This window comes from Rhinopithecus bieti, unplaced genomic scaffold, assembly GCF_001698545.2.
Source record: "Rhinopithecus bieti isolate Rb0 unplaced genomic scaffold, ASM169854v2 scaffold_5216, whole genome shotgun sequence".
In the NCBI taxonomy this organism is placed as follows: Eukaryota; Metazoa; Chordata; class Mammalia; order Primates; family Cercopithecidae; genus Rhinopithecus; species Rhinopithecus bieti.
In genome coordinates, this window is record NW_016805021.1 from 2,924,471 (window position 1) to 2,937,320 (window position 12,850).

Sequence of the window (12,850 nt, forward strand, 5' to 3'; positions counted from 1 at the left end):
ATATATAAATATATGCACATACACACACACGCATACATTTTGAATATGCATCTTAAATACATATATACACAATAGTTGATAAAAATCCAATGGATGTCAAAGGTATTTGTGATATTAGAGATTATTTATAGAATACAAAAATGACATAGAGAAGGTAGTATTCACATTTGCAGGCATTCTAAGTAATTATACTTTACTCTTTTTTCCTTTCTTTTTCTTTTTTTTTGAGACGGAGTCTCACTCTGTCACCCAGGCTGGAGTGCAGTGGCCGGATCTCAGCTCACTGCAAGCTCCGCCTCCCGGGTTTACACCATTCTCCTGCCTCAGCCTCCCGAGTAGCTGGGACTACAGGCGCCCGCCACCTCGCCCGGCTAGTTTTTTTTCGTTTTTTTTTTTTAGTAGAGACGGGGTTTCATCGTGTTAGTCAGGATGGTCTCGATCTCCTGACCTCGTGATCCGCTCGTCTCGGCCTCCCAAAGTGCTGGGATTACAGGCTTGAGCCATCGCGCCCGGCCGGGTACTCTCTTTTGATAAGCATCTTACTGTGTACAAAGGGTATTCAATTACTGTATTCTCTATTCCCTGGTGGTGTTTCTTTTCCCTTTTTTTTTTTTTTTTTTTTTTGAGATGTTGTCTCGCTCTATTGCCTAGGCTGGAGTGCAGTGGCGCGATCTCTGCTCATTGCAAGCTCCGCCTCCTGGGTTCACGCCATTCTCCTGCCTCAGCCTCCCGAGTAGCTGGGACTACAGGTGCCCACCACCACACCCGGCTAATTTTTTGTATTTTTAATAGCGACAGGGTTTCAACGTGTTAGCCAGGATGGTCTCGATCTCCTGACCTCGGGATCCATCTGCCTCAGTCTCCCAAAGTGCTGGGATTACAGGCGTGAGCGACTGCGCACGGCCCCCTAGCACTGTTTCTTATACTGAAAATGGTACGCGATTGCTTGGGAGGATGGGAATAGCAGATACTCTTTTCCCACAGTTGCCAACAGGGCCGTTTTTCTCTGTTCCTCAATATAGTTTATAAGAGCCAACATTTCACTCCTAGCAGCATTTCTCTGATCTCCCTTGACTTCTCCCTCCAGCTACTGCCTCATGTCTCACTTTCCTTTAAAGCAAAACTCCTTGAATTGGCCATACTCATTGCCTCTAATTTCTCTCTTCTCAGCTTAACCTAGATGCACTTTTATGAGGCTTTCACCCCCAGCACTGCATTGAACAAGGCCACTAATGACTTCCTTATTGTTAAATCCAATGGTCAACTGTGAGTCACTGACTCATCTGACCTATCAGCAGTACTGGACACAGCTGATCATTCTTCTCCTCAAAGCATTTTCCTCATTTGACTTCCAGCATACTTCCTTGCCTGGTTATCTTCCTGTCTCAAGGGTTGCTTTTTTTTGGCTGGTTCCTCTTCATTTTCCTAATTTCTTAACATTCGAGTGTCCTGGGATCCATCATTGCACAGCTTCTTGTTCCATCTATGCTCACTATCTTGTTGATGTCATCCAGGCTCATAGCTTCAAATATAATCCATATGCTAGTGACTCTCAAAGAGTTATATCTCTAGCTCAAGCCTCAAACATAAAAGTCCAGCCTCTCACATCTTGTTCCCTACTCAAAACCTCTTGCATGTCTAACAGCCATCTCAATTTTAACAAGTTCACAATCAAGCTTCTAATAGTCCATCTCACACCTCCTCTTGAAGTTTTATGCACATCAGTAAACAACTCCATTTTTCCAGCTGCATAGGACAAAAGCCTTGCATTCATCCTTGACTTGTCTTTTTACCTCGCCAACACATATCCAAACTATCATAAAAATCTGTTGGATCAAAATTGACAAATGGCATCTAATTAAACGTAAGAGCTTCTGCACAGCAGAAGAAACTATCAAAAGAGTAAACAGACAACCTATAGAATGGGAAAAAATATTTGCAAACTATGCATCTGACAAAGGTCTAATATCCACCAGCATCTATTAATATACGGTATTTATACAAGATTACAAGGAAAAACAAACAACCCCATTAAAAAGTGGGCAAAGGACATAGACAGACACTTTTCAGAAGAAGACATACATGTGGCCAGCAAGCATATGAAAAAAAGGCTCATCACTGATCATTACAGAAATGCAAGTCAAAACCACAATGAGATACCATCTCACACCAGTCAGAATGGCTACTATTAAAATGTCAAAAAATAACAGATGCAGCTGGGCGCGGTGGCTCACGCCTGTAATCCCAGCACTTTTAGAGGCTGAGGCAGGCGGATCATGAGGTCAGGAGACCTCATGATCATCCTGGTTAACACGGTGAAACCCCATGTCTATTAAAAATACAAAAAATTAGCCGGGTGTGGTGGTGCATGTCTGTAATCTCAGCTACTTGGGAGGCTGAGGCAGGAGAATCGCTTGGACCCAGGAGGGGGAGGTTGCAGTGAGCCGAGATCACGCCAATGCACTCCAGCCTGGGTGACAGAGTGAGACTCCATCTCAAAACAAACAAACAAAACAAACAAACAACAAAACCATAACAAAAACCAAAGGATTTGTGGCCCCATCCTCCCTACCCCCAAGAATTCTAGTCCCCTAAGAGTTGGGTGGCTCCTAGGACTCTCGTATTAGTATTCCACAGAACCCCCTTAGAGAAACTCTGGTCCTTACCCTTTGGATCTCTCATAGGCTACCTTTTATCACATTCATGTAGAACAGAAGTAGGCAAATTATGGCTCACGGGCCAAATATTGCCCACAACCTGTTTTTTTTTTTTTTTTGTAAGTGAAGTTTTACTAAAACACAGCCATGGTCTTTAATTTACATAATGTCTTTGGTTGCTTTTATGCTACAACCGAGTTGAGTGGTTGTGAGAAACCGGGTGACCTGCAAAGCCTACAATATTTTCTATCTGGCCTTTCACAGAAAAATTTTGTTGACCCCTGACATAGAACATAAGACAAATTGTTCCTGAACACTACCTAGTAATAAGTTATTCTTCTAAAAAGCTAATGTCTTTCTAATACATGCTTAAGACAAATCTATTCCCCCTAAATAGGTAATTAATAATATAGTTAATAACCTGTTCCTTATCTTTAATTCCCCAAAGAATGTGGAGCATTTTTGTTGCTGTAACCAATACTAAAATAAAACCTAAACTAAACTGTGTCATAAATAGCCTTTGCATATTTACAATTTGCTCTCTATATACATTTTTTTTTTAATCAAGAAACTTCAATAAAAACTACAGCACTCTGGGAAGAATTTTCAATAATATTTTCAAAAGAAAAACTATAATTTCAAATGATCTCAACAACAGCTAAGCTCTTAGATGTGATTTTAAACTATGATGCTTTATTGTTTCATACTAAATGTCCTGGACATCTTTGGCTTGCAGGAGTAGCATGAAAGTGAAAGGAAAACCTAATACTGGTCTAGAATGACCAACCTACGTTTCTCCTAAGTACTCGGTATGGCAAACAAAAAATAAAAAATTGGGTTTCTAATAGGAAAGTGTTTCATTTGATTCTAACTGGAAAACCCAAGTAAAGACTCTGAATAACTGACACTCCCTTCTTTGCTCTCTGTCCATCCAGTTACTACTGTAGGGTCTTTAGTTGCCTGAACTGCAATTTTTTAAAAAGCTTACTTAGTTACTCAAGCTGAGCAGTTTTAATGTGTTCTAATAGTTGAGGCCAGAAAAACTATTACCACAACTGTAGGACAGCATTATCAAAGCCAGCAGCTGTTAGGCACCTTTTTTTTTTAGTTGCTTTTATCTTTATAACAGGGAAAGATTTGCTCGATTTTTAACATTTAGAATCTCTGTTCTTTAAAGATTCAAAATTATATTTTTAAGAAAATTAAACTTAGTTTTTATTTCTTGAGGTTTGATAAATAAGCCAACTTCCTCACCTCCACTATCTAAACCCTGGGTGTATTTAATTCTGAGAAATACTATTTCTAATGTCTGAATTTTTTGAATTATATATATTAATGCTGTTAGATATTCTAGTCTAATAAATTAATTCTACTTCAGATTTTCAGTACCCTACTCATTCAAACTAAGAAGGATATAACAAGTAATCTTTTGGTTCATTTATCTAAGATCTAAGATGGTATCTATAACTTCCTGAGAGGGAAAGGGAGTTTCTCCTGGCTCAGAGTACTTTCTGAGACTAATTTCTGAAACAGCCATAGTGAGGAAAGATAAGAGGAAAGGCAAACCACTGGAAGTGAAGGTAATGCCAAGACTAATAACAGAAGGAAATTGAGAAGCCATGTAGATTATGTAACTATATGTATATAAATGGCTGGATTTACAAAGTCTGAATAGGAATAGCAGAGTAGATGAATATAGTTACTAAGGTATCTTCAAAATGCAGAATTTATTTTCAGAAATAAATTAAACATCTATCTCCCAAAAACATTTAACTAGGACTTGTAAAACCATATATTACTGGTTTTCTTTTCAGTTTCGAGTGTTATATTAAATAATTATTTTCTCATTTTTGATTCTTTTCTTTTAAAATATCAAAATATTGTACACTATGAGCTTTTGTCCTTGTTGCTTTATGAATGTCATTTATATTGAGCCTTTCCTAGTCAATAATACCACCACAGAGAAAAGAGGAAATTTCTTACTATTTTTTTTTCTTATTGCGTTATTACTATGTCAAAGCATTAGGTCAGCTTGCTACAGTGCAGCCTTGCTAAAAATAGAAATTCTGGAAAAAGGCCCTGAACAAGTGGAGATATCTGCAAACTACCACTAGATGGCAAGGCAGCTTTACCACTGCCAATCTTAGGCCTGCAAACAAAATGTGACTTAAAACCTGCTGTCACATATTTTCTACTATATCTGAGTTTCATTCTACTTAGATTTTAAAATATGAATGATCACCTTGGTCTGAAACTAAATTACTTGGTATCCTTTATCATTAACATGTATTTATAATCTTATCCATGTCAAAGTCTTAAATTTACAACCCAACATCAACATATTATCAGTTTTTCAACAGTTTCAGCTAATAAAACTAAAGATCTAGTGACTAAAATATAGTAAATATAGCCAAGATAAAAATCAAAATACATGATAAAAGAGAACAAAGGTCTATACAGAGTTCAAAATTACATATTTATGAGTATATCCCAGATTAGTTACAGACTCAAAGATATTATCCACATTAGCACCTATTAAAAGATTATGTTGTGTTTTTATATAAAGGATATGAATATATTTAGTTATTAGAGTGATAAGTTATAGTTTCCTTCTTAAAAGTTTTCTTGTAGTAAAGAATATAAAGTAGGAAAATCATTTTACCCGCCTCAATATTTTTTTGGTTAAAATAAGAAATGTCCATTGCATTAATGTTCTATAAGTTATAGTAAATTCACGAGAGAAGCTTCCTTGTTACTTACTCATCCATAAAATTATAGAACTTTACAAGGTAACAGAGTTAATACTCTAATTTTTTAAAGAAAAGAATTAGTACTTTTGTGTTATTTAATGCATTTTATTAGTAGTAAATTATTTTGATCATTATACACAAGTGAGAAGAAAATCCACTTGGTATAAGGAAGGCTGCTACCTATTTATATTACAGGACTCAAAGTCCTTTGCCTGTCCTTTTGTATGAATGCCATGAGAATTGAATAAATAGGCAGATCAAGCTTTTAATTACATAACCTCAAATTTCTTAGCATACTATGAAATCTTTGAATAAGACAGCGGTATAAAAGAGTACAAAACTCAGTTCTGGGGCCTACAGATGGATGTGTATTCACACCACATCAAGATATTGATCCACAAAAACTGCCAAACTTTTTTCTTAGTTAGATTCAATGCCATGCTCTACTCTCTTCCCTCTGGATCCCAAAAAAGCAGGACTTCCCAATTTAAGTGACAGGCCCCAACCTACAGAATGGCGAGAAAATTTTACCACCTACTCATCTGACAAAGGCTAATATCCAGAATCTACAAAGAACTCAAACAATATACAAGAAAAAAAACAAAACAACCCCACAAAAGCTGGGCAAAGGATATCAAAAACGATATGAACAGACATTTCTCAAAAGAAGACATTCACACAGCTCAACAGACACATGAAAAAATGCCCTCATCATCACTCGCCATCAGAGAAATGCAAATCAAAAACCAACAATGAGATACCATCTCTACACCAGTTAGAATGGCAATCATTAAAAAATCAGGCAAAACAACACGTGCTTGCGAGAGGTTGGGAGAAATAGGAACACTTTATACTGTTTGTGTGATGTAAACTAGTTCAACCATTATGGAAAAACAGTTATGGCCAATTCCTCAAGGATCCTGGAACTAGAGTACCATATGACCCCAGCCCATCCCCACTACTGGTATATACCCAAAGGCATTATAAATTATTCTACTACAAAGACACATGCACACGTATGTTTATTGCGGCACTATTCACAATAGCAAAGACTTGGAATCAACCCAAATGTCCATCTGTGCACAGACTGCCGATTAAGAAAATGTGGCCACATATATCACCATTGGAATACTATGCAGCCCATAAAAAAGATGAGTTTGCGTCCTTTGCTAGGCGACATGGATGCACCTGCGAAACCATCATTTCTTAGCAAACTATCACAAGAAGAGAAAACCAAACACCACATGTTCTCACTCATAGGCTGGGAACTTGAACAATGAGGAAACTTGACTCCGGGTAAGCGCGGAACATCACACACTGGAGGGCCTTATCATGGGGAAGGGGGCACGAAGGGGGAGGGAAGTTGCCATTGCGGGAGTTATACATGATATAAATGATGACTTGATGGGTGGCTGAGAGCTTGATGGGTGCAGCACACCAACATGGCCCCACACAAAAAAATTCATACATAGTAACAAACTTGCCCTACGTTAGCACATGCTACCCTAGAACTTAAAAGTTATAATAAAAAAAAAAAGAGAGAGAAAGAAGGAACAGAAAAAAAAAAAAAGGAAAAGCTGCTCTAAAGTCATTCATCCGTTCCATGGTGTCACTCTCAGGACTTACAGGGTTTCTTATACAAATTATTCATTTGAAAACAGACTCCAAGTAAATAACTACATGTCATACTTTAAATGGCTTTATTTTACTAACTTTCTACCTCCTTTTGCATGTCTGACTAGTCCCACTGATTTTACTTAATTGGTTTCCTGCTCAGCAACAGAGGCTCTCTCATTTCAATAAAAACATCAAAGTGTAAGTACGAACAATGTCACAAATAGAAAGACACTAAAGACTGCCTTTCAGAATGGACTTATTAAGTGTATGAAGTCATATCATAATTATTTATTTTAGAGTTTAATTCATTGTATTTTTCAAATGTAGTTGTTATGGATTCACAAGTTCAGAGTTTGTGATCATTCTACTTGGTAATGAATTTAAGTCTATACTTACAGTCAAAGAGGGAGCTTGTTCTGTAATGTAAACAGGATAAAAGGGAGCATGTTTGTCTATTTAGGAGAAATGTTTCAATGTAATTTTTACAGTACGATCACAAAGTAAGGAGAGCTCGGAAATACTTAGGTGGGACTTCATTTGCTAATTATAAATTCTTCTTTACTTTCATTTATTCACTAATTCTAACAGGCTAAATTCTTTTTCGGTCTAGTCCATTCAAGCTATCTCCAAATAAGCTTTGCATTTACTAAGAATATAAGTTACAAAATATTATCATTATCTAAAAGTCAAAGGCAATAGGAGGTAACCACCCTTCATAATTTCTAACTGCAACGAGGAGAGGCTGGAAAAACTATTTAACACCATTTTGACTAAGTTTCTTTTGAACCAGGAATTCCCTGATATCCAAGTCTGGCTTTTTGGAGAATCTGAGTCTTTATCCTAGCCAGCCTTCTGGACCTTGTCACTTGAAGAAGCCACACCCAGCTCTTTTCCAGTTGCTTCTATTCCTCTTTGCCTTGTCCTGAACTAATAATCAGGATTGTGCCTGATCTTGGGTATTAGAGTTTATGAACTATGAACTGATACTCCATTACAGGTTCTCCAGATTTGGATCATTCTTGGAGATCAACATCTCTCTGGAATTAGATTAGAAACGGGGGTCTGAACTTGAATTATGATTGTCTGCTGCTATTTCTACTCATGGAAGGCAGCTACTCCTCACTAACTATATGTATTTTGACATTACGGCCAGAATCACACTGTAGTTCAGCAACTGCAGGAAACCAGTGATATTTAGGACATACTTGAGTCATTTGATCCCATCATTATATGTACCAAAAGATAATAATATCATATGTCTTTTCTAAATTTTTGGTACTTTGAGTTAATACTTTAAAGAGGCATTTATAGGGAGACATATTTAAATGTTGAATAGAGGAAAAAAGTACTTGGGATTAGCTGAAATAGTCTGCCTAGAGAAAGAGAAATGACTTGTGTATCAAATTCAAACATATCTGAAACTTTTCCAATCTCCTGTCTTTCATTACTCAGATAAAGACACTAAACTTATCCAGAGACCCAAAGTAGAAATCTCAGAATCATCCTTGATTCTTCTCTTTCTCTTCTACCCCAACTTTAGTTAATTAAGGCCTATCAAACATAACTATGAACTGTTTATTCCTTTCTAATTCTACTGCCAATGATCTTGAATCAGTTCAGAAAGTCTCTTCCTTGAGCTGCTATCATAGCCAACCTACTAACAGGGCTGCATCTGTAATGGATTCTTCTTTTTAAATATTAGTGTTTTTGGTAGTTCAGTTGTATATTCTCTTACCCTCTCATTCTGTACTTTCTCCCCAGACAATTCATCCACCCCTGAGGATTCAAGTACCCTTAATATGATATGGCCCTGCAATTTTTATCTCTAGTTTAGATTACCATCCTAGAACTCAAACCTAGGACAGGTCTATCAGCTTAATAGATATGTCTAATTGGAGGACTCATGGGAACCTCATCTGTACACCTCAAACGTATTCCCCATTCTGTAGTCTGTAGCTCAGAAAATGGTACCTACATCTGCCCAGATTAGAGCCAGAAACCAGAATTATTATCCTTGAATTCCCTTATTTTGCATTATCCTGCATTTATTTCTGTCTCTCAAATCTATTTCATATCTCCCCATACTTACTACCACTATCTTAGTTAAGGCCACCACTACGTTTCACTTGGAGTACTGTAAAGGCTCCTAAATTCTCTCCCTATCTTCAGACTTGTTCCTCTGCAATTCTGGCTACACAATGTAGCTGGACTGATTTTTCTAAAAATGCAAATACGAACATGTTTGTCTCCTGCTTAAAATCCTCCAGTAGTTTAGTACTGCCTTTAGGATCAAGTTCAAACTCTACTAACCTACAAGGGCCCTACAGTCCCTCTCAAGCTTCATCACCAGCTACTCTCCCTTTAGCTAATTAAGCTCCAGTTTTCCTTGGTCTCTCTCTTCTCTCCTTTTCCCCCTGGATCTTTGTAAATTATTTTCCTTCTTCCTAGAAAGTTCTTCCCCTCTTTTCCTTTGCCTAACTCATAACTCATCCTTAAGTGCCAAATTGGATTTCATTTACTATTTTGACAATACTTTTTACGCATCTCCCAAGATTTGGTTTGGTGGCCTTCTGATTTGCTCTAAGAGAACACTACAGCCATTTTCTTTCTATGCTGTAACGGCCTCTTCTCTCATTCATCACATTGTAGGGCTTCTTGAGGGCAGGGATTTTGGATACAACTCTCTCACAGGTGCCTACGAGAGCCTGAATCTACCATTTAGTATGAATTCAGGTCATTGCCCTTCCTAAGGATCTCTGATGGCTCCTACTGAATAAAGACTCAAGTTCTTAACATGTGGCATGCTAGAGCATATCTTTCCAATTTTATGTCTTGGAACTCCTGCCTACCCTCCCCCCTACCTTCTGTATGTATTACTCTGAACACCTCTGCACAGATCATTTTGATGTAGTCACACTTTTGCTTATACTCTTCTGACTTTCTGAAATGTAATTCCCCTGCTTATTTTGGTGGACAATGTTTTCCATACTACTCTTATCTCCAACTCAGGTAGATTTAATGGCTCTCTCATCCAGGTCATCACAGAACTTTAAACTTTACTCTGTTAAAACACATATTTCACTGTATTATAGTTATTTATTTTTAATAATGCCTCACGGACTATACAATAAGCTTCAGAAAGGTACACACTACACCTGCTCGTTTTTTAGATGCCTACTACAGTGCCTGGCATACAGCAGTACTCAAATATTTATCACGTTGGAAAAACTAAAAGCTAACTGTTTCAATTACCCTTACCGAGACTGAGACAAAAGATAGGGAAAGGGAGAACAGTTCATTCTACAAAATGTGAAAGTGAAAATGTATGGATTTATACATCTTCGCTTAACCCTAGAATGAAAGAACGTGGCTTCCTCCCCAACCTGCTCCCTCTTTTAAAAGTGCCTCTTAGAGACTTTCAGTAACTCTCAAATATACATTATTCTGATTTACTCTGTTAACTCCTACCCATCTTTGGCAAGAGAAATAAGGGGATGAGGAAAAAATAAAATGAACTGGAAATATTTCATGAATAACAATCAACTACGAGACTTAAAAGATAAATTCAATGGCAAAAGTCCAGACTACTTTGATTTGAATGCAAGCCCTGTAACTTTCTGACTTTGTATAAATCACTTAGCTATCAATGCCTTGGTTTCTCTATCTGTACAGTGGGAATGATAATAATACATATTTTACATCTAGGGATATTTTGAGGATTAGAGTTTATATATGTAAAGCATTTAGAATGAAGCATGGCATGTAGTTAGCAGTTGTTAAGTGTTAGTTGTATTATCAATATCTGAAATGGTGGTGGTTTAATAAATAATCAAGAGTTATAGTCTATTCCTAGATTATAAGATAGGGCCCCCATGACAGAATGTGAGCTCTAAGAAGACTTTTCTGGACTACTTGGGTATTAATACAGACTAGTTGAATAAATAAGCATGTTCTAAAGGACTACAGCTGGAACTCTGTTTTAATTAAGACCTTTTATTCAATTGATATATTTTGGAAAATTATTCATAATTTTATTTCTTTATTTTCACATTTATAAGTACATTGATGACCCTGCAATGATGGTATGAATTAGCTAACAAATGATTATGAAGAACTCTGAAAATACAAAACTGAGCCGACAAATTAGTTTATAAGTACCTAATGTAATTCATTAACAATACAGCATATTACCTTAGGTCCTGTAATGCCTTTCAACTCTAGTTCTTAGTTCCTAAGTTCTTAATTTTCTTAAAGGGTATCATAAAATTAACTATAATTAATTTAAAATAAATTTTGGAATTTATGTTGGTTTGAGTTAGAAAACTGTCAGATTTAAGAAGTGGATGCTGTGAAATTTTAAAAAGTTAAATACTGTATTGTCATTATAAAATTGTTATCATCATTGCTAAAATAAGTGGTCTTGTTGAAATTTAAGAATACTCACATATATTTGAAATCTGGTCTTAAAATGTTATATAATATTAATAAAAATTCCAGCTTAAAAGCCCCAAAGATAATTCTCAAACATATTTTGATATAGCCTGTAATTCTTGATAAATTAATGTTATAACTTAGTTATATTTTGAAAGTACAGCCAAATCTTAATTATCTTGTCTATGGAGATATGAATAGCTTGTATAGTTAATATCCGTTTCTTTTCAGAACCTCATATTTAGTCTGTTCTCCCACAAAATATTTACCACAGTTAATTTAATGTGCTAATTTGTATTTCTCAACTCCTTTTCTTTCTTAATTAACAACAAAATGACTAAGTAAATAAATACAAAATCTAACAACATATAAAACATAAGAAGAAAGGGATATAATTGATAACCAGTCTGAATAATCAAGAGTTGGCTACACATTATTGTTTACCTTAAGAATTAAAATAGCCTTATCTTCCTTCATATCTTTAATAAAATCAAACAGGAGTTCCTATGCCTTAACATTCCTAGTCAGAGTTTCTCTGAGTACCTGAAAGAACCCTGGTGGTACAGGACCTACTGGCATGCCATCTCCTGGGGGAATGTTTCCTAGCACTGGACTGGGAGCTGCTGCAGCACTCTGCAAAGAATAAAGGAGAAACAAACCTATATCATTACAGAGAAGGCACAAAACCAAAGACTAATGATAATAGATTGCAGGACGGGATGCTCTTTCATGCCTGGGAACAAATACTGGTAATTTTCCCCATCCTAGAAGTAAACTAAGATACAATAGTTTAGTATATGACTGGTTTAATTAGTTGGTTTTAACAAGTCTCTTTAAACTTTGTGAAGTCAAATAACTTTAATAATGGATATTTTGATGATATAGTAAATGCAAATAGTACTATGACAAAATAATAAAAGCCTTAGTAAATGCTTTAATACTTTATTTTAAGGCACAGGCATCTGAAATGGCAACATCAAAAACACATAGGTGAATAAATTGGTAAAAAGTTTGCAGATGGTGAGGTGGATTGTAGGAGTTGACAAAAATAATTCTCTTTTTTTAAGATTATGCTTTTATGTCATAAACAAGTATAATTAAATTTCCTGCCTATAGGTGGCAACACTCACATTATTCACTTTCCGATATACTGTAACTGGTAGCCAAAATATATAGGGTGGTGAGGACAAAAAAGTAAATAAAGGATTGAATAGGAGAAAAAAATTAGATTTGGAGAGAATAGTCTCATACAAATTATGAAAAAAATCAAATTGAAAAATTCAAAGTCTGCTTCACTTGCAAATTATTTCATGGAATCCTGGCATTTTATAAAATAGGAGTATGAAAAACTTTGGGTTAGACTCTTTGTAATAAAATCAACATTATAGATTTAAT

General features: G+C 36.0%; 1 protein-coding gene across 1 annotated transcript in view; it reads right to left on the reverse strand.

Annotated features, from left to right (window-relative positions):
* The window catches only part of SSBP2 (single stranded DNA binding protein 2), a 338,402-nt gene that overhangs the window by 83,327 nt on the left and 242,225 nt on the right, over window positions 1-12,850 (reverse strand). The window contains exon 5 of the mRNA XM_017870897.1: window positions 11,999-12,088. Within this exon, the coding sequence (XP_017726386.1) occupies window positions 11,999-12,088 (90 nt within the window). The remainder of the gene's footprint in view (window positions 1-11,998; window positions 12,089-12,850) is intronic.